Genomic DNA, 26,552 nt, shown 5'->3' with positions numbered 1-26,552 from the left:
ATACATAAAGAGATGACCGGAGTAGCCAGAGCGAGCTGAGTGACGCGATCAAGAGCGCTGCTGTTCCATTTGCAGAATAACCGGACTCGCATCCTCTCGTCCTCGGGAGTTCGTTCTCCAAAGTCGAACTTGGCAAGTCCGAACTACCAAGGACGGACGCAAGTCCGAAGTTTGCGTACTTGGTATTGAGAAACGGCCTCTGGCTCGCTCCATGTTGCTTCTAGCATGCGACACACGTGAAGCTGAATGACGTAGGTTCTGCTGCGACGACAAAAAAAAAAAAAAAACCTGGATCGGCCCGTGGATCTGTTATTTTTTCCGATCCCCGATCCAGCTATTTTATCAGTATCGCGGCCGATATCCGATCCTAATATCGGATCGGTGCACCCCTAGTATATGGTGGTCATAAAGAGATGGACATGGTCAGAAACAATGCTCAGGTAGGCCGTGGCATTTAAACAATGGCCAATTGGCACTAAGGGGCCTAAAGTGTGCCAAGAAAACATCCCCCACACCATTACACCACCACCACCAGCCTGCACAGTGGTAACAAGGCATGATGTATCCATGTTCTCATTCTGTTTACGCCAAATTCTGACTCTACCATCTGAATGTCTCAACAGAAATCAAGACTCATCAGACCAGGCAACATTTTTCCAGTCTTCAACTGTCCAATTTTGGTGAGCTCGTGCAAATTGTAGCCTCTTTTTCCCATTTGTAGTGGAGATGAGTGGTACCCGGTGGGGTCTTCTGCTGTTGTAGCCCATCCGCCTGAAGGTTGTGCGTGTTGTATGCTTTGCTGCATACCTCGGTTGTAACGAGTGGTTATTTCAGTCAAAGTTGCTCTTCTATCAGCTTGAATCAGTCGGCCCATTCTCCTCTGACCTCTAGCATCAACAAGGCATTTTCGCCCACAGGACTGCCGCATACTGGATGTTTTTTCCTTTTCACACCATTCTTTGTAAACCCTAGAAATGGTTGTGCGTGAAAATCCCAGTAACTGAGCAGATTGTGAAATATTCAGACCGGCCCATCTGGCACCAACAACCATGCCACACTCAAAATTGCTTAAATCACCTTTCTTTCCCATTCTGACATTCAGTTTGGAGTTCAGGAGATTGTCTTGACCAGGACCACACCCCTAAATGCATTGAAGCAACTGCCATGTGATTGGTTGATTAGATAATTGTATTAATGAGAAATTGAACAGGTGTTCCTAATAATTCTTTAGGTGAGTGTATAGCTAGGCTAATTTACTTTCATAATAACTAGCTTACTTACTAATAGGTAAATTAAGTTTTGTGCAGATGTGTAATGGAAATATTATGTTTTTAATTTATTTGCTGCACAGCAGCCTATTTTACAGTCTGCTATAGCTAAAAGTGTTAATAAGTTTGTTAGATAGCAAAGCCCTCAGCTTATGTCAGAGGACATTGTAGTGATCCACTCAGAAACCAATCAGACTAGTGTAGTGAAAAATTTATTTGCCTTCAGATGAGATAACATGGATCAAGAGGGAGCTGTAAGCCTAGCGTCCAAAGAAAAACAAATAGGAAGAGATATTGATTGGGAAAAATGTTTCATTTGTCAAGACAAATATGGAAAATACAGCCAAGATAAAGCCTTTTGATTGAAGTGATTTTTTCAGGAAGTGGTGTCTTTGTGCTCTTTCTGGAGATTATTGTAGTATAATATTGTGCAATATTTTTGCAATATAATAGACACACACCATTATTTGCATTGTGCTTAGCTTGACCTTGCTTATTCAATCCATTCAGTCTCAAAGGGATGAGACTGACCACCTGAGAGCCAACCTCTGCCAACCTGAGAGCCAATGCTTTGATGGGGAAAAACATACCTTTGCCATACGACTATTACATAGTTATTATTACTACTAACTAGTTACTAACCCCTAACCCTAAAGAAGTGAGAGAGCAGTTTTGTTAGGATGAAATTAATAACTATAGTGATATGTGAATTAAATATAATTTGTGTTACAACCTGGTACACTAATTAAGTCAAATAGCACCATAGACCATCATCTACAGTTCTAAATTTCTGCCTTGACATTAAAATATTATAACTTGTGCAGCATTGCACTGTCTCTCCCTACAAGCTTTAAACTTGGCTTGACTCATTCCCATAGATATGGGTACTGATTGATAGAGGTTTTGGGATACTAGGTTATGTTTCCAAGCTGATATTCACTTTGAAAACTGGTTCTCTTTTGGCGGAGATTTTTTTTCATGTTCTAGTTCTGTTGTCTCTTACACTGTACAATAAATGTTCATTCTGACACTTCAACAGACATCCCATGAGTGTTGGCTTTCATTTGATACCATTTTTATGAATATGGTCCTTGTGGTTGTGGAGATATTCAACATTTACTGTTGGCATGTCGTGTTGAGCAGGAAACCAAAAAATTGGCCTGAAATTGCTTGTACAAGTCACAAAAAAAAAAAAAAAAAAAATCAGCTTGACAACCACCCTAATATCTTACCTATGGGTGTCTTCTAACTAAAAAAATAGGGTGACAGCTTGTACCAAAACATGTCCGCAAAAGTCTTAACGGAAGCCCTTTTCAGAATTGGCCCCCTGACTAGTGTAGGCAACACCGATTTTTGTCGTTGTTCTCAGTATTGACAGCACTCCAAATGTACAAAAAAATGAGCTCAATGTTAAAATTGACCGGAGTTCTCCTTTAATACAACAATCTGAATGCTTTACATCGGCAAACATGTACATTGTGCAAATATAGCAGCAAGTGATCAACTGAGAACAGATTAACATTCTTGAAGATCATGGTGCATGCAGATAAATTAATATAAACAAGTATTTAAATTTTCTCTTGCAACCATCAGGGAAGACTGAAGAGATGAATGACTTCTGTAGTAATATGATTCTCTTCAGCAGTATATATTTTCAATATTACTTTAAATGAATTTTGTAGCATTTAGATTTGATTTTTGATGTTTTTATTATGATGTATGCTTCACAACATGTGACGTTACAAACCTTGAGATGGACATTTTATCTTTAACACAGCACAGAACTAACTAGTAATAGAAAAATGTAATTTGAAAACAAATAAAAAAAGGTAAATAAATGAATAATTAAAATAAAATACATATATACAGATATATACAGAAAGAGAGAGATAAAGTAACATGAAATAGTAATAATAATAAAACATAAATAAAAAATGTTTTCATTGAAGCCACAAACAAACACAGAGGTTGCAAATTCAAATTTGATCTCTAGATCATTTATCCACATCCCTCTCTAAATAAAATATGAAAACATTTTATTACATGCATTGATGAAAAAGCAAGCAATCCTTCATAATCATGATCACAAACATGCTTTGAAAAGCTCAGGTGATCAGCCCGAACTCTTCCCTTCTACAAGTCCTTTAAATTAAAGAGTAATGTGTCGATAATAGACAGCCATCTTACAAGATAAGTGATCAGACAAAGCACATCCATTCTCACTGTAATGTAATGTACATATTATCCAGAGACGTGTAATCTGCTTTCATTATTACACTGATGATTTCAGCTTTATATTTCATCAAGGCACAATGAAATCTAACTATTCTCCAAACTAATGGATGATATCCAAAACCTGATGACTAATAATTACCCAGTGCTTAATTAAAAAAAAAAAAAAAAAAAAAAAACAGACTATTGTACACACTGCCAAATGTGAGATTTTACAGTACAATCTGTCTCTTGATGGATGTATTCATGTCCTCATCCTCAGTTAAGGATCTGGCTGAACTGTCTGATAGCAATACTGTATGTAATTTAAAATGTACATTCCTCGTGCTTGTAAAACAGCATTATTATCTGAGAAATATGTCTAAGCTGCAACATATGCTCTCAGTGTCAAATGCTGTCAAGTTCATGACCTTAAGACTAGATTATTGTTCTAAAAAAATTAAACAAACTTCAGCTGGTCCAAAACGCATCAGCTAGATTGCTTACTAGATGTATGACACTATTAGCCTTGTTTTGTAACATTATTGGCTGCCTATTAAGTATTGTACACGTTTTAACAAGTCGGCTGATATCCCAGCTAGGATGTGACCAACTTTCAGTTTTTAATTCGGTCGAAATAATTTGTTACCATTATTTCACCACTTGTTATTTCACCATAGAAACATTGAAACAACATTTAATGCTTCAAAGCAAAAATGCGTGGCATTGTAAAGTTTGTTAGTACATCGTGAGTTTAGTTAAATAACCCTTGCCTTATGGCTCATGCTACCGCCAACCCGTATGTCGAGGTCACTTCCGTGAGTTGGGAAAAGCACGTAAAAGTCTTGGCAGAAAGGGACGCATAAGGATGTAATGTAACGACGCCCAGTTCCAGGAATGCACTAATATTGTGTGGGTAGTACCAGTTTGTAACAATTATTAGTTAACACTAAGTTGTCAACACTTCGGAAAAAATAATAATTTTCGTTACACTACATCCTTATGCATCGCTTTCTGCCAGGACTTTTACTTTTATAGTGATTGACACTGGTGGGTGTGTCTTATCTCAAACTGAAGTTGTTTCCTCCTGCTTATCCTCTCCATCAGCAAAATCTTACAACATCTGCGTCTCTTCAGTCACTGTTTCTGATTCTTTCACTTGGCCTTCTGTGGAAGACAATGACAATGTTGTTACATATACATCTACATACGGATGATGTTACAGCTACACAATCTCAAACAAGACACAAGAGTTCATTAAAAATGCTGGAAATAACAGAAAATAAATTCACAAAATCAGGTCTCTGGGAGCTCCAGATAAGGAGGGGAGAAGATTATCAATGAATAATGACTTAAATTTTAGTCTGTTCCTCACAAAAACATCAGAAGACTTCAGGACTATGGGGTTTTGTCCATTTTAAAGATTGACAACTGTTCCTTTTGGGGTTTATTTTGCTGTTACTTGCTGACTGTTCACTTTCCCTTACTTAAAGGTATTGCGGAGGATTTTCTTTTTCCGGGTGGATCATCAAGACTATTGGTACTCCTAGGTGTCAATCATTCTGGTGATATGTTTACGTCGTACGTGCTCGTCCCTAGGTAGTTTTCGCTTTCTGCGCATGCGCACTTTCGGGTGTGTGTGGTGAGCTACGGTTTCAGCCATTCATTGAAGCTCGCCCGTTCTCACTGGGTTTTTTCAAAATGTCTGAGGGTCGCAAGAGAAAAAGTGTTTACGAATTGTATGACAAGAAGAGAAAGGCCTCTGAAGAAAGAAACAAGATTAGAGTGTTTTTGGGAGAATATTTCACATGCTGGCGTGCGCTAAAAGCACAGGTTGGGCTTCCCACTGATGCCTCAGTCGCGAAGTTTCTACTCGACAGGTAAAGTTTGGCATGCTATTTGGAGAAATCCATTTAAAATCACTGCTAGTAAAAGTTAATGTAAGCTATGATTAGCGATGCTAGCCCTGGCACAAGTCACACACCGCGCAGACACGGTAAACATCTCAATTTGTCTAAAGTAGCCTTATGACCAAATGGTAAAAGGTATCACGCTGAAATGTTCTAAAACCTTGTGTGTTCATTTTTGATAATTCCAATGTGTTCACATAGTATTTATTACACAAATGCAACAAGCTACTTCTCCATTGCAGATCATGTCTTGAGTCCTCACTCAATCGATCAGTATAATAAGTAAATAAAACACGGAAGGGCATTTGACATTTTGTCTTGCATGAATGTTTTTGAGTTAGAGTGTTTTTGGGAGAATATTTCTAAAAGCACAGGTTGGGCTTCCCACTGATGCCTCAGTCGCAAAGTTTCTACTCGACAGGTAAAGGAAAGTAGGCTTGTATGAGCCATGCCAACAGCAACTTGTAAACAGAGCGTGCACGAGGAGAACTAGGCTTGTGCGTGCTCTCTCATGCACACGTTTAATAGGCGTTCCCTCTCGGGAGCAGGTAGAGTGTTGCGCATGTGCATTTTTTTCAAAAAGTGGAGAGGGCGGTTCTTTTCTAAAATTCGGGAAAATCCTCCGCTATACCTTTAATACATATAGAACAGATATTGAAGAACTACTACTGCAAAAATCCACTGAAATGACCATTAGATATATACAATGGGATCCAAAAGTCTAAGACCACTAGTAAAAACACATTCACAAATAATAATAATAATAATAATAATAATAAAAATTCATTACAAGACCTTAAAATGTTAAAATCTTAAACCTTTTCATAGGATCAAATTAATTTTCTCCACAACACTCATATGGAGCATGCAAACAAGAGAAACACACACTCGAAGCTCTGCTGCTCGACCAGATTCGAGTACTGGAAGTGTTGTATAAATAAAAGAATAGCTACTATAATAATTGATGTTCTACTCACCAGTGTCGCTCAAATTGAATCTCTTATGTGTGGTCTCTTTGCTGTTGATGATCTGTAGTTTATAATGTCCATAGTCTTCAGTTCTGATGTTTGTGATGGTCAGAGATCCAGTCTTGTCCAGCTTCACTCTGCCAGCGAATCTCTCATCAGTTTTAGCTGTCCTTGTAGCATTTATAGCAACAAGACTCTTTTCAGCTCCAAACGTCCACAGAATCAGATCATCTGTCTGTATTTTATTATCATTCTGGAGACGGACAGAACCTCCTCTCGTCCCTAACACTGTCTTTACTTCATGTCACAGCATCATATAAAACAAGAGAAGTGCAGAAGACAAAAAAAAGTGATCAAATTCTTTCAAACCAGTTTCAAGTCAGATACATTTAGATAATCTTTTTTAAGCTAGTCTGACATGTACCAACAACTATATTTTCATTTATTATCATTTGACACAAAGCTAACGTAATGGGATAGATTTCAAATGCCTTCTCAGACTTTTGGTACCCAATGTGAAATGTCGGTTATGGAAAATTACGCTGTTATCTTCAAAATGCAAATATAGTGCAAACACACTAAACCGAACAGTTGGCAGTTACTAATTTAGTGTGAACTAGTGTTCATTTCAGCTCACTTATGTTGCACTTGTATAAAACAAATGAAACCAAACCAAACTCAATGAGTTAATGTGTAAACTATCATGTCAAACTGGCTCAATAAAGCATCTGTAGGAATGTTTCGCAGTATATCTTAAGAGATTAATCTATCTCAGGCTTTTTATCAGAATAAAGTCAATGTTTTGAGATTAAAATCACAGTATTATAAGATTGAAGTCATAAGCAAAGGTAAATAACATCAAAGTGAAGTAGAGCAGGGGATCACAAATCATAAAGTACAATATGCTGTATTAATTACATGTTTAAGCCATGGTATTAAACTTCAATTTCAATTTCAAACCACAAACTACCTTTGACTATCTATGATTCCTGAGCTTGCCTTTTCTCGTAATATTGTGATTTTTTACCCCCCACAAAATAGTTTATTCGTGCAATATTATCCCTTTAATCTCCTAATTTTACAACTTTATTCTCATAACATTATGACTTTATTCTTCAAATCTGAGTTTCTTTTTAAAATTGTAGCATGGTACTAAATTAAAAGTGATTAAAATCTACAAGTAAAATCATTAACACTTGATAAACTCACCACCCACGGAAACGGTGAATCTCTTGTATTTGGTTCTTATATTGCTGCTGATCTTTAACATATAGAGTCCAGAGTGAATTGTTCTGATGTCTTTGATTTTGAGTTCTCCAGTCTGAGGATTCAGCTTCAGTTTGCTTCTGAATCTCCCATCAGCACCATCACGTGTAAATTTCATCTTGGTCTCTTTATTGATTTCAGCTATGAGATTGTTTTCACCTTCATAATACCACTGTATCTTGTCATCTTCATGTAGTTTAGTATCAGTGTGTAGACGGAGAGCATCTCCTTCCGTCACTGACACTTTCTTCTCTGTAAGTTTCACAGCAGCACATAGAAACAGACATCAAAAATGTGTTTATGAGATCAAGTGAGTGTGCAGGTGGACATCTCAATTATATAAAAACAACTTGGGGGTTAGTTTGGTTTGGCATGCTTACAAATATAAGCTTTGCGTTACAAAAAGATCCATTTCACTGTGACAAAAGGTGCATTTACACTGTTTAATGCTGCACAGGTGGCACACATGCATTTATACAGAAACTGCACTTGCAGGAATAATAATGAAATTAATCTTTTAAATATGAACTCAGCTGCATAAAGATGCCTTGTGAGCAGGGGTGCAAACACATGTATGGTCAAAAAAGAGAGAGGTAATCGAAGCCCTCGTCCCGCGGCAAATATCCAGATACTACATTGTCACCATCTCCAACCCACCCCTATAGGCACATAGAGTCAAATGAAATTTAGAAAAACTATCTTGCACTTCTTCTTCTTGCTTTACTGCTACTCCCTGAAAACAATTTCACCTGATGATTTGAATAGCTCTTTTTGTAAAGAATTAATAATTCTAGGATGATTGGGGTAATTGTGTAGGGTAGGCCTAGTGCATCTGCATAGAAACTAATAAACAAAATACAAATATAAATACAATAAAACACAAATACACAAGAAATAAAGCAGTGCTTTATGTTTTTCAGGTAAATTAACTGTATTAAGTATTAATACAGTTTATCTTTTGACAAAACGTGATTTTTCTCTTTCTCTTTTGTTGTTTGATTAACTTTGGTGACACAAACAGCTGCAGGTATATTGGGTGCTGTCCCTTTAAGACGAATGCACGTATCTAATACCGGTAATGACACGCATCCGTTTTATTTTGACTGCGTTTACGGGGAAACTCGTTGAGACGGACACTGGCTTATTTTTACGTGCACATGTCTGTTCAAACACAAATAGATAAGAAAGAAAAGGGAATTCGGTGTTCACGAACTTCACGTGCTGTCTGCGACTGCGTGGCTCTGTGCGCCGACAGACCATCTACATTTGGATGTTAAACATAATATATATATGGCCTGATACAGCAAAGACAACGTCGGCAGTATTGACGGCAAAATAGGCTACAGAATATTTCGTTCTGTAGGCCTATTGACAGGGGCAATATTTGAAAATCGATAATTAGGCCTATTTTGTAAATTACAATTATATATGCATTTGTCAAAACCGAGAGACATTCAAGCATCAAAATGTAATTTATTAGTATGTATTTGCGCCTTCTATTTTGTCTGAAAACTTCCAACACTCGTGCGTGTCGCGTGAAAAATAGGCGTCGGTTGCGGTTCTATTTCTAGCACGCGGTTTCGGCGCGGCTCGAGAAGTGTGTGTGTCACGCAGGCATTGTGCTCTAACCAGTTAACATGAGAGCCGACATAAAAACGGACACTCCACGCCACGCAGAGAGAAATGTGATGCAGTGGCAGATCCAGACTTCCAGAGTGAGAGTGAGACAGAAACACTAGTGGTTCACGCTTGCGCACATACTGCTTGTTTGGCGCGCAGTGTTCTGATTCGCTTATTTCTTATTTACTTGTTGGTGGAGGTAAACTTGTAACCATGTGACCCTTAAGGCCACATTTCACACCATGAACAATGACTACAAAGATAACTATATCAGCGTCCACACCAGCGGATGATAACGTTGTTTATTCTAAGCGCACGCTGCAGTTTTGTGGTCTGTTGCTTTAAATGCTGACGCTCTTTAAATGGATACTGATTGGCTGTCAAAGTTTTTATCATTCATCAACTGAAAAAAAACATCTTTTGAAGGTGATTCCAATGATATTGTTTCACTGTGCTGTTATCATTATAGCTGTGGTGTGAACTCTGCTATTCTTTTATATTTAGAACGATTTAAAGGACTTTATCTTTATCGGTACAGTTATCGTCGCTGGTGTGAACAGGCCTTTAGAATCCACGTATACTAAATCAAGCAAGGGTGTAGTTACATTCAAGTTATTTTAAAGGGCACCTATTATGCAAAATTCACTTTTACATGGTGTTTGAACATAAATGTGTGTTGGCAGTGTGTGAGCAAAACCACCCTAGAATGATAAAAATCCACCCAGTGTTTTTTTTACAATCTCAATAAATCATAAGCACTGTCTCAGAATGAGCTGCTCTCAGATTCGGCGCAATGTGACGTAGAATTGAGCAGGCCCCTCCCACGACGGTTGATTGACACTTCAGTTTGAGCCCAGACCCGCCCTGAGTGAGCTGGACACAGAGTCCGCCATTGTTCGACGCTTGAGCAGCTGTAGACAAGAATGTCTCCTAAGCGATTGAGGTGTTTTGTTGTTGGATGTCAGAATTAACATAGCAGTCTTCATTTACTCTCGTTCTTACTCGAGGATGGATCTGTACCAACTGTTCGTGATCCAGATTACACTCTCCGTAGCGACAGGCTTAACGTTACTGACCACGGCAGAAATGAAAGTGAGAGCGCGCACTTTATGACAGCTCATCGAATAGTTTTACGGATTTACAGTGTACCAGTTTAATAAGCAGAGACTGAAAAGGTGTGTATATATTTGTTTGCTGTTAGTTGTAACGAGTGTTTTGTGTACTTCGCTGTGTATGTTCCATGATAATGAAAGGGAGCGAGAGAGAGTTTATGGATAAGACTTTAATGCTCACATCTTATACTGTGTTTATTTAGCTGTTCTTACAGTGATTCTCTGGAGTAAAACTAACGCTTCATCTTTTGTGTGATGTACAATAAACTTCACTGAACTCGTCAGTATACAGTATTTTGGTCATCATTCGGACGGGGTCTGCTACAGCAGGCTTGTATTAATAGTGGATAAAAGCAGATGACAAATAAGTTATAACCATAATTAAGCTAAACTATACCGGTTTTATCTCCATACAGCAAATAATCTCTGGCTCTGTGGGCATTATTGTCCGACTCCCGAGTCGAAATGAACACCCTACTACTGAGAGTTTCTGTTTTGATATTATATCAGATGAGATTGTCCTGGCTGAAGCGCGAGCTCGTGAGGCTCCGCCCCCTGGGCCGGCAGCAGCAGTTAATTTGCATTTAAAGGGATACACACTAAAACAGCGCGTTTTTCTGAGCCCCAAAAAATGACAATTTAAACATGCTGTAAAAAAATGATCTGTTGGGTATTTTGAGCTAAAACTTCACATACATACTCTGGGGACATCAGAGACTTATTTTACATCTTGTGAAAAGGGTCATAATAGGTGCCCTTTATGGCATGAAAAAAATCACAGTAAAAAACACTAAAATATGTCATTTTGGTGATCAAAGATGAGTTTTAAGGGATAAAATGATTGACTAGTTTTGAAAAAAAGCTTGTCATACACAAACATTCAGATAATAAATTATGGTTTGTTCTCAGGTTTCAGAGTTTCTGTATTAGTGGTTAAACATGACAAATATCTGAATGACAGTGTTGGATTACATTTTTATTAAATGTTTAATTTAGTTAGTACATAAACTGAGAAAGTGATTACTGAGTTTACAGCAAGATATTCCTGCCCGACCTGGTTTTCCTTTGTTCTCTAAATGAGTCAATTCCTGAGACTCTCATCCTCACCCTTTGCCCTTATGCATTTCCTGCCCAGTAAGCTCAATGTACAGCTGTGCTTTTGTCTCTGTGATCATGTGAAGATATGGGTGATACCGTCAGGCTGATTGGATCATTTGAGTGGTTATGCTGATTGGATTGAGACTGCCGGTCTGGGGGGGGGGGTTCCTTAACCTGTATACTCATTTACATGCTTTGTTTGAATTTGTCTCCACCTTCAAAAGTCCCTCCTCCTAAAATGCCTATAAGACACCATGTAAAGTTATGTTAGATTAGATCATGTTGGAAGTTTCTACAGCCGCGTACAGAGCAGATCTCAATAAAGAACAACTTCTGTTGAACGCGATCCCGACTGTCTCACTGGTCTCTGCTTCGATCAAAGAAAACTTTACAACAGATGGTGCCTTGTGACCCGGATGGAGAAGGAAACTCAAAGAATTTTAAGCTCAATGAACTGAATCTTGAAACTTCAAGCTCAACAAAAGATTTGACAAAGATTGCCAGACTGAATCTTTCCAGCTTCCTCCAGATTGAAAACTTCAAGCTCAAAGATCTCAACAAAGCTGACTGAGTTCCAGACTGAATCTTGAAACTTCAAGCTCAAAGATCTCAACAAAGCTGACTGAGTTCCAGACGAAATTTTTCTGTACAACCAACGATTCGGTGAGTTCTCACTCCATTCAAAGAACCAATGCAGACCAGTACAAATGTTTTCCTCTGCGCCGTTCAGAGAAGTAGTTAACAAACAGCTGTAGAGTTTGGTTAACTAAAGATAAGCCTCTAAAAAGTTTTCTTTTAGAGATGAAATTGATCCTCTGTTGTTGACAGGGAAGATTAACAGTTACATGTTAATATTGTGTGTATGCTCTTGCTAGAGAAGACCTATCTGTAAGCTAGAGAAAGTTAGCATCAAGTGCTAATAGTTGGTGTCCTTTGCTTTAGGCAGAGAAGAATTAGCTTTACGTGCTAGTTATTTCTGTTGATCCTCTGTTCTTGTCAGCAGGGAAGTTAAGTGTGGTAATTTGGAAAGTTAACAATAAGCTGTGTTAACAAGTGTACCCTCTATTGTAGACAGTAGAGAGAAGTTTTAATGTTTTGTTTGTGGTAACAGAAATTCACAAAATGTTTAGGAAAAGTACTAGACAGATTACACATTTTTGGACAGATAGTGAATTCAAGTCTTTGTTATCAGAGCACATGGACTCAATCGTGACTGAGGAAGTCAGATTGAATTTAACAAAGAAATTTTGCATTAATCCAGGCAACGTTTGGTCAATCGAAGATTGTAAGAAGGTACTAGGAGAAAGTATTCGCAAGAACAGTGTCAAAGGCATTATCTTCTGTCACAGAGAATTTAGCTTATCCATTGTACAAGAACAAGCTCGTTGTATAGATAATTTGAAAGAACAGAACAAAAAATTGCTTACTCAAGTGTCCTGTTTCACGAAAACGGTGGGCCTCAAGGCCTCAACCAAATGTGACTCAGAAAACCAACAGTCAGATGAAAGCTATCCTGATTTACAGTCTTTTGATAGTATAGAGGACAATGTCAATGCAGATGTAAATGCAGTTGAAGTGTGCGTAGCTAGACAAAAGCCTCAGGGAAAAGGTGTTGATACAGTTTCATTTGCAACCCCCATATTGCAGCCACAAGCAGTCAAAACATCTTTATGTCCTAAAGATATTGAGAGAATTGCTGAAAGTTTGCCATCAGTGCAAAGAAATTTTTCTGAGTTTAGGAGAGAGTTGTCCAAAAAGATGCGGCTCTACGATATGTCTCTAGCTGAAGTCACTCAGCTAATATCACAGATCTTGACTGAGTCAGAATTCAATGATTTTGAAAGTGCTGTAAACAATTCCGAGTTTCAAAATGCCAGAAAAAATGAATTGAGAGATGGAGTTTTGAGAGTGTTAACGAACATTGTTGGACCGAACGTGGACTGGTCAAAGATTACTAGCTGTGTACAAGAGAAAGAAGAAACTGTGAGTGAATATACTGAGAGGTTCTGTCAGGTAGCGGTAACGTACAGTGGAATAGTGGATGATTCCGAAAGTGTGTTAGCTGACAAAGGAGCTCTAATCGGAATTTGGGCAGATGGTCTTGTAGCTGAGTACAAAACAGCCTTGCCATTCCTAGATATTACGTGGGCTAAAAGAACTCTCAGAAGTAACCTAGAAAGTTTAGCTATTTGGGAAAGAAATTCTGATGTCAAAGAGAGAGTAAGAATTGCAGCAGCATCCATTAAGGTCAACTCAGAGAAGCCAAAGAAACGCAAAAGTCCTAGAGAAGCCAGTTGTTCTTACTATGGCAAGCACGGACATTTTGGAAATGAGTGTAGGAAAAGCAAAAAGAACTTTAAAGATGTAAATAAAGTTACTCAGCTTCTGCTTAGCCTGCTTGATACTCTGAAGCAGCCCCTCCCCTCCTCATTAAACTTGTGGGGCAACTTGATAAGATGTTAACCATTTAGGCTGTGATTGCTTAATCTCCCCAGTAACTTACAACAAAGATGACCAATTTATTGACTGTCACAGCCTTTGTTTGGGGGACATTCAGTAAGACTCACAGCCTTAAATGTTAAGCCACAGAATATTACAATCAGACACCATCCTCTGTTAATGATGTTTATTAGGACTGATGTTTCACTGGAGAATGGAAATGTGCCAATTTTCTCACACACTGTACAGTGTGTACACAACACAGGGACAGAATAGGACACGGTTCAGTGAGGGCCCTGGAAAGAACTGACGCAACAGGCGTCGGGGGCCAATCCAGGGTGAAGACAACCTCATAGGCCTTTCCCCATTTAGTCCATCCTTACCTCACTGGTCCATAGGTGTCAAATCAATTAAGAAATAGGGAAAGAATGAAACGACAACAGTAGACTCTGAAAACGATAGAACCATAGTGTTTAAACTGCTACAACCGTAGTGTTTTGAAGAAATACTGCTCTCTGTTTTTCTGTTTTCTGTCTTACAGTGTGCAGATAAAACTTGATGTCTTTCCCGAGATCCATATGCAACGACCGTCTCATCTGCGTATGAAGCCCCAACCTCAAGAAGACAACCAGACCCACTGCTGAACGAACTATCACAAAAGAAAATGAAAAATACACAACGCAGAGAAATTCACGGACCCTAAATTGCATGTTTTGTTTCTGTGTCAGCATGCAATTACAGATGAACAACACGGAGCAAGTTATATGTGCCTGTAACTTACACCAGTTACAAGAATGAACTTTATAGTGTATAAATTTGTATTTTTGTGAGAGTTATTAGAACTCTCAAAGGGGGAAGTGTTGGATTACATTTTTATTAAATGTTTAATTTAGTTAGTATATAAACTGAGAAAGTGATTACTGAGTTTACAGCAAGATATTCCTGCCCGACCTGGTTTTCCTTTGTTCTCTAAATGAGTCAATTCCTGAGACTCTCACCCTCACCCTTTGCCCTTATGCATTTCCTGCCCAGTAAGCTCAATGTACAGCTGTGCTTTTGTCTCTGTGATCATGTGAAGATATGGGTGATACCGTCAGGCTGATTGGATCATTTGAGTGGTTATGCTGATTGGATTGAGACTGCCGGTCTGGGGGGGGGGGGTCCTTAACCTGTATACTCATTTACATGCTTTGTTTGAATTTGTCTCCACCTTCAAAAGTCCCTCCTCCTAAAATGCCTATAAGACACCATGTAAAGTTATGTTAGATTAGATCATGTTGGAAGTTTCTACAGCCGCGTACAGTGGAGTTCTCAATAAATAACAACTTCTGTTGAACGCGATCCCGACTGTCTCACTGGTCTCTGCTTCGATCAAAGAAAACTTTACAACACAGACAACAAAAATTCAGCTATGGGGATACAATTCATAAACGCAGACCAGCAATATGCCCATCTGATCTTGAAAAATCCATGTACATTGAACTAAGCATTATGGAGCTGTTGTATTTTCCTCTTAATTCTGTATAATCAGACTTCATTACTTATTGCAGCAAGATCAATGAAGAAGAAACCTTTAAATATTGATCTAATATAGCAATATAAAGCACATGGTTTTCGTCTTGCTGTATTTGCTGTAATAGTCACCCATTTGTTTACTTACCAAGTAGTTGAGAGATCTTGCGGCGATAGTAAATCACAACAGCAGCTAAAACTGCAGCCACCAGCAAAGCAGCAAAAACAACAATTCCTGCTATAGCACCTGGAGACAGACCCGGATCTGAAACAGCTAAAGAATTTGACACAGTCAGAATTTTAATCGGATTCAGTTTGAAGCTTTCTCTCTGTAAATCATATTATTATGAGAGAATTTCCCACAATTAGTTACCATGATGATTTTCTGACATATTTCATGTTGTGACATATTTCTTGTTCCGTGTCTCTACAGGTGCTCGATATTGAAAAATCGAATATTGTTAACACAACATAAATATTACAGTGAATGAAATGACTTGAAATGACTTCAAATATACGCTGCTGTGAATTATAAGACACTATATTTATCATGATTCAAGATTATAATGAATTGTGTGAAGTCTGAGTTAGTCTGACTATGTGTTTGTCCCTGAGTTACAGGTGATTTACTGTAAGGTGTGGCTCTAAACCTGTTCAATTCAAAACCATCATGGCGACCAGTGCACATCTGAGGTGTCTCAGCTGAAGGAAATAATAAATCATTTATTGGCTTTAATATATTGGACACATTTTTTTATCGGGCAGATAACGATAACTTTAAAATGTAACATATATCAGCCGATTTATCATGCATCCCTATAAACAAGTGTGAAATAGTTGCTGCACTTCCTTCTAAAGGGGTTTTCTCTCAAGAATAAAAAAGCTGGTATTAGTAATCATTAAAATTATGTTAAATTTGTAAATCAAACACAAACGTGGTGTCCAAGAATATAATTTAATATAATTATTATAATTTTAATATATTAATATTAATATAATTTCTGATCTAATTTAATCTTGTCATCATTATTACATTGAAAGACTGTTACTCACCAGTGACAGAAAGAAGGAATCGCTGTGAGCTCTCACGGCCTCTGATCTGTAGTTCATAAAGTCCACTGTGTTCGGTTCTGGTGTTTGTGATGGTCAGAGATCCAGTTTGATGATCCAGTTTCAGTCTGTCTCTGAATCTCTCATCAGCTTTGTTTAATGAGGTCTCTTTAGTTTCCACATCAATTTTAGCCAGGAGAATTCCTTCATCTCCAAACCTCCACACGATCAGATCGTCTCTCTGTACTTCAACATCAGTCTTTAGAGTTACAGACTCTCCCTCCTTCACTGACACTGACTTCACTTCATCCGTCTTACCAACCACACCTGGAAACAAGCAGAAACAGTTTCTCAGCAAGAGATTAAACTTATAATGCATTTACTCTGTATCTGGAAAGAGTACATTTAAATTAATTGTACATGTAATTTATATATAGCCATCACTCAGATATTTACAGCTTTTAATTGATGAAGAGAAATGTTAATAATAAAGCAGGTTCTGTGCTATGGCTGGATATTTCTGCTCGTATTACTACATAAGATCATAAACATTGACGTGTTAGATAACAGATCACACTGTCATGTGACACAGAAAGAAACATCATATCACTGTCTCAGTTTGAGTTAACTGATTCACATACTGTATAATATGTGTGCATATAGACCTTATAAATTAAGTAATTTCATATAAGTAAAAATGAGCGAGTCACTCTTACAAATGTTTTAGGTAACACTTTATCTTAAGGTGATGTGGTTACACGTTACTACATGTGGTTACTATAATAATAACAGTAAATTGTGCATAATTAAAATTAACTAAACCCTAAACCAAACTCTAGAGTATGTATGTAGTTAATTTATATTACTCAGTTCTTATTTGAGTAACAATGTAACAACATCACCTTAAAATAAAGTGTAATCCTGTTTTATAATATGCTTCATGTCACATTTTCGATGTCTTGTGTGGTGTCCGAGAGGGTTTATTGTAAATAATAGAATGATCTCTTCCTGCTAATAATAATAGAATGATCTCATTTGCGCTTCCTGCTCAGCTACTGTTCGGACGCTCTTGCTTACTGCTCCGCGCTTTGCTCTATCGCTTTTACATTTTATCTCCTATATTTTTATATTTTATTTCCTTTTATCACCTAATTTTAACTTCAGCAAATCAGCACAGTGCTCATACGACAAAGTTTGGATTACTACAAAAACGCAGAATTCTTTTACCCGACCAGCTTACATTCTGGGAAAGGAAAACACGACTGCCTACAAGGATAAGAGAAAATGCCTCTTCTGGTTCAAGAATCTACTTGCTGCACTAACTGCCACAGACTTTTACAAAGGATTGCAGTTCTTGAAACAAAGTTACTTATGGGACCACCAAACCAGACGGAGCACACAACAGAGCTTCGTCATGGACACCCTCAGCATACCGGTGAGTCCCATGAAACTAGTGCTCCTCGACAGGTAGAGAAACAAGCCGATCGACTTACAAATCGATGGCACAAAGAGGGAGCGAGACCCAAAGGCACTCGAGACATCAGATTGTCACGAGCATCACATATTGCCGCAGTAGCATCCTCTACCCCAGATATCACAGCCTCCGATAACACCAGAGCAACAGCCCCTTTCACCAGACACGTTATCCCTCTCTCCAGCATCGCCACTTCTGTGCTTCTCACAGAAAATGGAAGAACTGGTGTATGCTGGAACCAAACTATCCCACTCTTTTGCTGCAAGCCCCCAGATATCAACCAAAAAAAGACAGGCACCTCAACCACCAAAGTTGAGGTCCCCCCTCGCCCTCCCCCTCCTGTGAGAGCTCTTCGGCCTCTGCCACAACGCCAGGGCCCACACCCTCCTCCATCTGCTCGAGGTGAACCAAAAACAACTGATACCAGCTCTCAGTGATATGTGTTGGTTCCCTGCTATGATAACAGTAACTTTCTCAAATGTTTACAGAACAAGCGGGAACCCAGTGTGCCTGTATTTTTCTCTATTGCTGTTCTATTACAAGATAGAAAGTCTAAGGCCTTCAATAGCTGTACAGCAAACTCAACTAATCTGGTGCCTATTACACGTCAAACTAAGATTGATGTGGGGACAAAAAGTAAGACTGTTAAGTTAGCACTTTTAAAGATTCGCTCACTTAAAAATAAATCACTTCTAGTCAACGACTTAATAACCACAAACAACCTGGATTTTATGCTTCTAAATGAAACCTGGCTAGAAGACAGCTGCAGTGCAACAATCCTCAATGAAGCAGCCCCTCCTAACTTTACTTTTATGAGTGTCTGCAGAGCTGTTAAGAGAGGTGGGGGTCTAGCTGCTCTTTTTAAAGATATCTATCAATGTAAGCAAATATCATTTGGGAATTACCTGTCTTTCGAATATCTGGGTATTGTGTTAAAAGGTGCTCCACGCATTTTACTTATCATTATTTACAGGCCTCCAAAATACTCTCCAGCCTTTGCTGAGGACTTTACAGAACTGTTATCAACAATTACCTCAGAGTTTGACTGTTTTGCCATTGCTGGGGATTTTAACATCCACATAGATAGTGCAAAGAACAATATGGCAAAAGAAATCAATACTGTTTTAAAAACTTTTGATCTGACTCAGCATGTACATCGACCCACACACACTCGTGGACACACTCTAGATTTACTTATCAGTAAGGGTCTAAACATTTCAATGATTGTTATTAAGGATGTAGCACTGTCTGATCATTTCTGTATTTTCTTTGATATATTGATCTCTCCTGCCACTGAAGCTAGAACTGTGTCTGTCAAGAAGAGATGCTTTAATGAGAACACTAGTGTACTATTTATGAAGGCTATTTCCTTAACACCAAGCATATCTGCAGACTCTGTTGATTTTCTCCTTGATTCTTTTAACTCAAAAGTTAAAAGTGTAATTGATGATATTGCTCCTGTTAAAGTCAGGAAGAAGAGTGGCAGACAAAAAGCACCTTGGAGAAACTCAACAGCAGTGCAAAATATGAAAAGACAATGCAGAAAAGCAGAGCGCATGTGGCGGAAGACAAAACTTGTAATCCATTATAACATCTACAAAGACAGCCTTCATGCTTTCAATATGGAACTAGGCAAAGCTAGACAGACTTTCTTCTCAAATAATAAACAGCAATTTAAACAACACACGCACTCTTTTTGCTAATGTAGAGAGACTGACAAACCCCCCAAGCCAGATTCCCAGTGAAATGCTCTCAGACAAGTGAGTTTGCTTCTTTCTTCTCTGAGAAAATCAATAATATCAGAAAGGTGATCAGCACATCCTTGAGTTGCGCTGGGGTCAGACAGATCAGACCACCTGAGAAAGTAGTTACTATGTCTGATTTCAAAGAAATTGATGGCAAAATTTTGGCAAAAGAAACTGTACAGCACCTTAAAACATCAACCTGCGCTCTTGACACACTTCCCATATCTTTTTTCAAAAGTGTGTTAAACAGTTTAGAAGCAGATTTTCTAGAAGTGGTAAATGCCTCACTTCTCTCTGGGAGTTTTCCAAACTCCCTGAAAACTGCAGTTGTCAAGCCCCTCCTGAAAAAGAACAATCTGGATAAGACCATATTAAGCAACTATAGGCCGATCTCAAATCTTCCTTTCATAGGTAAGATCATTGAAAAAGTTGTCTTCAATCAGCTGAACAAATTCTTATGCTCGAATGGATACTTTGACCATTTTCAATCTGGTTTCCGACCGCACCACAGCACAGAGACAGCGCTCATAAAGATAATAAACGATATTCGCTTAAACTGATTCAGGCAAATTATCAGTGCTGGTACTACTGGACCTCAGTGCTGCATTCGACATGTCGATCATAACATACTTCTTGACAAGTTGGAAAACTGGGTGGGGCTTTCTGGGATAGTCCTAAAATGGTTCAGGTCATACTTAGATGGGAGAGGTTATTATGTGAGTATAGGAGACCATAAGTCTGAGTGGACATCCATGACATGCGGAGTCCCTCAAGGCTCAATTCTTGCGCCACTCCTGTTCAACCTGTATATGCTCCCAATGAGCCAAATAATGAGAAAGAACCAAATTGCTTACCACAGCTATGCAGACGACACACAGCTCTACTTAGCCCTATCGCCTAACGATTACAGCCCCATTGACTCCCTGTGCCAATGCATTGATGAAGTCAACAGTTGGATGTGTCAAAACTTTCTTCAGTTAAACAAAGACAAAACTGAAGTCATTGCATTTGGAAACAAAGTTCTCAAGGTGAATGCATACCTTCACTCTAGGGGTCAAACAACTAAACATCAAGTCAGGAATCTTGGTGTGACACTAGAGTCAGACCTTAGTTTCAGTAGTCATGTCAAAGCAATAACTAAATCAGCATACTATCATCTGAAAAATATTGCAAGAATTAGATGCTTTGTTTCCAGACAAGACTTAGAGAAACTTGTGCATGCTTTCATCACCAGCAGGGTGGATTATTGTAATGGACTCCTCACTGGCCTTCCCAAAAAGACCATAAGACAGTTGCAGCTCATACAGAACGCTGCCGCCAGGATTCTGAGCAGAACCAGAAAATATGAACATATCACACCAGTCCTCAGGTCTTTACACTGGCTCCCAGTTAAATTTAGGATTGATTTTAAAGTATTATTACTGGTATATAAATCATTCAATGGCCTAGGACCTCAATACATTGCAGATATGCTCACTGAATATAAACCCAACAGATCACTCAGATCACTAGGATCATATCAGCTAGAAATACCAAGAGTTCACTCTAAGCATGGCGAGTCCGCTTTTAGCTATTATGCCAGCCGCAGCTGGAACCAGCTTCCAGAGGAGATCAGACGTGCTCCTACAGTAGTCACATTCAAATCCAGACTCAAGACACATCTGTTTAGCTATGCATTTACTGAATGGGCACTGTGCCAATGTTCGTCCGACTGTTTGTACTGTACTGTATTTTATTTTATTTTTCTAAACTGTTTTAATTATTCTTTTTTCTCTTTATTATTTTAAGCACTTTGAATTGCCATTGTGTATGAAATGTGCTATATAAATAAACTTGCCAAAAAAATAACACAGACAGTGCTAATCTAAACCGGATCATTGTTACATTGAAAGACATGGGATAGCCTCACCAAAGACAGTAACATTAAATATCTTTATCGTAGTCTTCTCTCTAGAGATGGAGAGTTTATATGGTCCCGAATGTCTGATTCTGGTGTTTCTGATGGTGAGAGATCCAGTGTTTTGGTCCACCTGTAATCTGCGTCTGAATTTCACATCATCAGTGAAATAAATGGAGTTCAAGTCATGCTTTCTCGTTATTTGAGATATGACAGAGTCTTTAGGTCCAAACAGCCACAGTATGGTATCATCGTTCCGTATGTCAGTGAGATCAGTGTGTAGAGTAACAGAATCTCCCTCCATCACAGCCTCCGTCTCTGCACCACACACACCTAGAGCAGAAACCATCAGTTTTACAGATACAGATCAGACCACATCCCTTTTTCCTGATGTTAATGGTGTTCAAAATTCTTATAAAAAAGCTTAGTTTACTGGTTATGGTAGAATTGGTTAGAAATTAACACATTCCAGAAATAATAGGAATTACAGCAAATTCATTTTTTTTTTTTTTTGCTAGAAAAACTGTGTAGGTATGCTGGAGGGTGTGGTCACCGTGAGAAAAGTTAACTTTTGAGAAGATGTCGACGGCAACTGATTCAATACGATTTGCCATTTAACACACACACACACACACACACAAAAACACATTTGCCACATTATAAGTGTTGGAACAACCGCATTTGCTACATTATTTATTTATTAGGCTACACGTCTGTGTCTGTTTCTTCGGCGCCATTTCCTGTGTATTCAACGAATAGGCTATGCCGGTATCTATAAGTGAAACCGAAAGATAATCAGAAATCATTACTTACTGTCCATGAAAAACAACAATAGAAAGAACAATAACATGTTCTGCACGTTAGAGCTGCGTAGAATCTTAATAAATAAAGATGATCTATGGATCTTACTGCATCCCTTATATAACACTCAGGTGCACATGGGCAAACACACAAGGAAACCGACACAGTCAGGGGCGGACTGGCCATCGGGAGCACCGGGACATTTCCCGGTGGCCTGACGGTCGTTCTGGCCTGCCGGCTGCCGCTGTGCAGACCATCAGCCTGGCATGTGATGTGATAGGCTGGTGTGCAACTACGAATGCAGACGCAGCAAGCTGCTGCAAAATCCCAGCCATGTTCGCCAGTAAGGGAACAGGTCGGTCAAGATTACATTTACATTATATTTATAATAATTTGGCATTGGGGTGTGCGATATGACGATTTTTGATCGTGGACGATTAAAATGTCTCCATGATCTGCTTTTGAAGAAATATCGTAGAATCGTGCATTCTATCAGTTGCTGTTCTGGCGCCTCTGTCCCAACATCCTGAACAACGCGACGTACACGCTGCGGAACGGGACACTGCAGTTTACAAAAGTTCATAATTTGCATGTGCTTTAATGCCTTGTCGGTTAAACATTTAATTCGCGTGCTGATGCGCTGTGCTAACGTGTGCGTTTCTCAGCGCACATGTGAAGTTCACATGCACTAAAAGCCTGTCTTACCAGCGCCTGGATACTGGACAAAGTTATCTTTTGAGTCTTATTGTGCTAATACTGTCAAATACACACAAGGTTTACATAAACAAAGTCGGTTATGTCTAAAGTGAACGCAAACTTGAGAAAATTGAGAGAAAATCTGCTTGTCAAATGCGTGTATAATAGACGCGTCGCGCGCAACTCTTAAAGAGACAGTAGTAATAGTAAACACGATGCCGCTTCTCCTTAAAGGGATAGTTCACCCCAAAATAAAAATTATCTCATTATTTACGCACTCTAATGTTATTCCAAACCTGTATTAATTTCCTTTTAATATTTTCTAATATTTTTCTAATATTAATATTTTGAAGAATGTGGCTATCCAAACAGTAGCTGGTCCCCATTGACTTCCATAGGAGAAAAATATACTATGGAAGTCACTGGGGTACATCAACTGTTTGGTTACCCACATTCTTCCAAATAACTTTTATTTTCAACAAAAGAAAGAAACTTATTCGAGTTTAAAACAACTTGAGAGAGTAACTTATGACAAATAGCATTTTTAGGAGAACTATCCCTTTAATGTTAATAAAACAACAAAATGCAAAGAGAAAATCACTCACTGCTCCTGACTGATAACTTTTAATAGTAGCTTTAATAAGTATCAATGTATAATTTATACAGTTAAGTCTATGTTTTGTTTTATTTTCATATTTGTTATTTTTGTTATTTTAATTACTTTCTTCAATGCTACTGTTAAATACACCTACTGTAGCTGAAAACATAAAGCACTGTTTATTTAATTTGTATATTAAGTTGTGTATGAGTAATGTGTATCTTTGATCTTAATATTTAATAACAAAGAAAATGACAAAAAAAATATCTTCGCCCCTGTCTGCTATTCTTTTTTATTTTATATTTTGTTACCTAAGGCTTTGTTTTTAAAATATGGACATTAGTTTGGCTGTAATGCTCAGTCACAAAATAGTAAAACCAACATTAAAAAAAGAATCGTGATAAAATCGTGAATCGTGATTTTTCTGAAAAAAATCGTGATATTATATTTTTGCCATATCGCCCACCCCTTTTGAGCACTGAAAATACATAAAATGTAAATATTTCAACATGTGAATGTGTCTCTTATTATCTCTTTTAAAAAGCCAATTTTCTATTTGTCATTGGTTTGGTAGTATAAATGGTGTATTCCTATTTCCTAGTGAGTTTTTAAGGGTTATTTTTTTATTCATTTATATTGCATCTGGTAGTCTACCTGTTACATTAATAGGGTTAGCCTACAAGTTTATCAGTCCAGTAGATTACATGAATAGGGTGGTGGTGACTGCAGCAGCAGAGGTGGCCTGGCAGTGGAGTCAAATTCCCGGCCTGAATTATTGTCCCAGTCCGCCACTGGACACAGTGCTGGGTCGATGACGTAACTGAGGTGTGGCACCTCCCAAAGTGGAGTGAGCAGGATGTGAACAAACGCATCCTGGCGCTACAAACGGCTACATTATTCCCCTCACCTTGCTGCAGTACATTTGATTTCTCACCCACAGACCTTGAATAAAAACGAGTCCTTCATCAGACTTTTTTTTAATTATAAGAATCTGGTCCCCAGAACTATTCGTCCTGCAATCTTCGCTGTGTTTCAGAACCGCACAGCCGACTGACATGCGTGAATGTATCACACAAAAAAAGTCAACAGAGAGACGCTTTTGCCAACTGAGAATTGCGATTTTTTTTATTTAATATTTCTAACTAGGCCTATATTAATGACGTTGAGGACTATATCCTTGAGAGGAATTTAAGGACGAGCAAAACAGTAGGCTATACGTCGTTTGCCGATGCAGTAAATTCTTCAGGGAATTTACTGAAGAGAAAAAGGTGCATGCGCGGTTCCTCACTGCGAGGGACGGCTGTTTTAGAGAAGTCGTGTTTACGTTACCCTATATGGGGAGGCTGCAGACCTGGAGCCGGTAGATATCTTTATATACTGTCTATGGTAGATATACGTCCCACGCAGTTTTACGCCCCTGTTGTTATTGATGCGTCCAGTAGGGGGATATAATGATTGACGCTCGAAACTTACACATAACCGTCCCGTCCATTGACCAATTTTTTTTTTATTTTTTTTATTTTTATTTTTTTTAAATATAAACATTACAGTGTAGATCTGCACTACGGATTAAAATATATGTAGATATTCAGTTGGGCTTCACTCTCTTCACTCAGCCTTTTTTTTTGTGAATTTAAAAATTAACAATAAGCTACACATAGCCTAGTTGGATCAAATGTGCTATGACAAGTAATGATATGACAGAATAGTTATTCACCGTAGGTTTTTTATATACAGGAGACGGAGTGAAATAAGTTGTTGTGGATTTATATAAAGTTACATTTAGATATTAACCATAGTAGTATGCATTAATGACATTCAATTTCTTTTTCAATGACAACAACATATTCTGATGACACTAATTATTTTTTTTTTCTCTTTTTCGTTATATATATATATATATATATATATATATATATATATATATATATATATATTGTAACCATTAGCATTGTCTTCAATGATGTTTAACATACTGTTAAAATTTAGTTTAGGGTTTCATGACCCTTTAAAAGAATGTGACAAAAATAGCTTATCATGTGACACATTCATTCATCTATCATCATTTTATCGCTATTGGAGTAGCCTATTATGATATTTATTATGATAATTTATATTATGTTTATTTACATAAGTAAGCATATTATGTCACCATAGGCTACATAAGTTACCTCAAACTCCTCTCAAATGCGCGACTCGATTCGTCTGTTTGATGAGGATGTTACAAATGAAAATTTAGTTCATGTTTTATATTAAACGTTTAATGGACTTATTCCATTTATAATAATTACCCCTCCAAATGTTTTTTTTTTTTTTTTTTTTTTCGCGGTAAGAAAACTTTTTTCAATGTTAACAACATAGCATGACATCCACTTATGTCAATCATAATCGTTACTAGGCAACCAGCAATGGGAACGCCTGCTAGCGAACCAACTCTATTGGCACTGACCACAAAAGTGAACGGTTGTTAGTGTTTGGCAAACGGCTAGGGAATATGGTTAACGCTTTTGTTTTGTTCTGTGTGTGCTTGTGTCGTCTGTTTGGTAAGTTTTGACTTCACTTATTGTTCTTTAAAGCATCCGTTTAAAAGTCAGGATTGTTTTACTGTTGTTTCAATAATAATAAAAAGGTTTTTTTTCAGTTTCTCATCACTTTATCTTTACAAAAGCAATTTTATTTATTAGTTTAGGAGCCTGGAGTGTAATTTTGTTGAAGGGATACTACTATAAATGTAGGCGACCAAAACAAAGTTTGAACTTAGAACGAAATTGAAATCAATGTTATATCATATGTTTTCAACATTCATTTATCTTAAGGTGCTTTATAACATTTCTTAACATAATATTTTTCTCATGCAAATTATATTACTCCATGATCCAATCAGTAA

At 37.9% G+C, this 26,552-nt stretch overlaps 2 protein-coding genes and 2 long non-coding RNA genes across 9 annotated transcripts in view; 3 read left to right on the top strand and 1 right to left on the bottom strand.

Annotated features, from left to right (window-relative positions):
* LOC311085737 overlaps positions 1-2,309 on the top strand; it is an 8,373-nt gene extending 6,064 nt beyond the window's left edge. For both annotated transcript variants that reach the window (XR_014606926.1, XR_014606927.1), the window contains exon 5: positions 624-2,309. This is a non-coding gene — a long non-coding RNA (uncharacterized lncRNA). The remainder of the gene's footprint in view (positions 1-623) is intronic.
* Positions 1-26,552, top strand: part of LOC311085739 — an 82,105-nt gene that overhangs the window by 41,146 nt on the left and 14,407 nt on the right. The gene's annotated exons all lie outside the window — the stretch shown is intronic.
* LOC311085727 (uncharacterized protein) lies at positions 790-22,472 on the bottom strand. Of its 2 annotated transcripts, none has more exons than XM_084118320.1 (7): positions 22,384-22,472; positions 21,583-21,903; positions 16,458-16,781; positions 15,553-15,678; positions 7,567-7,875; positions 6,367-6,654; positions 790-4,646 (listed from the first exon to the last, which is right to left on the bottom strand). In XM_084118320.1, exons 1-7 carry the CDS (start codon positions 22,418-22,420, stop codon positions 4,594-4,596), a joined length of 1,458 nt encoding a protein of 485 aa, XP_083974446.1. In that variant the 5' UTR covers positions 22,421-22,472; the 3' UTR covers positions 790-4,593. The 2 variants fall into 2 exon arrangements, with proteins under 2 accessions (XP_083974446.1, XP_083974447.1); XM_084118321.1 differs by having other exon boundaries at positions 15,553-15,669.
* Positions 22,462-26,552, top strand: part of LOC311085729 (uncharacterized protein) — a gene marked incomplete at its 5' end in the record, with an annotated part of 6,438 nt that continues 2,347 nt past the window's right edge. For 2 of the 4 annotated variants that reach the window (XM_084118325.1, XM_084118324.1), the window contains one exon: positions 22,462-22,726. In XM_084118325.1, coding sequence (XP_083974451.1) covers positions 22,462-22,726 — 265 coding nt within the window. Of the gene's footprint in view, positions 22,727-25,630; positions 26,209-26,552 lie in introns of those variants that run through there. The other 2 variants (XM_084118326.1, XM_084118327.1) reach the window with 2 other exon arrangements.

The sequence above is a fragment of the Abramis brama genome (genome assembly GCF_963993115.1).
Source record: "Abramis brama genome assembly, chromosome: 6".
Classification (NCBI taxonomy): domain Eukaryota; kingdom Metazoa; phylum Chordata; class Actinopteri; order Cypriniformes; family Leuciscidae; genus Abramis; species Abramis brama.
This window is presented reverse-complemented; position numbering and strand designations above follow the sequence as displayed.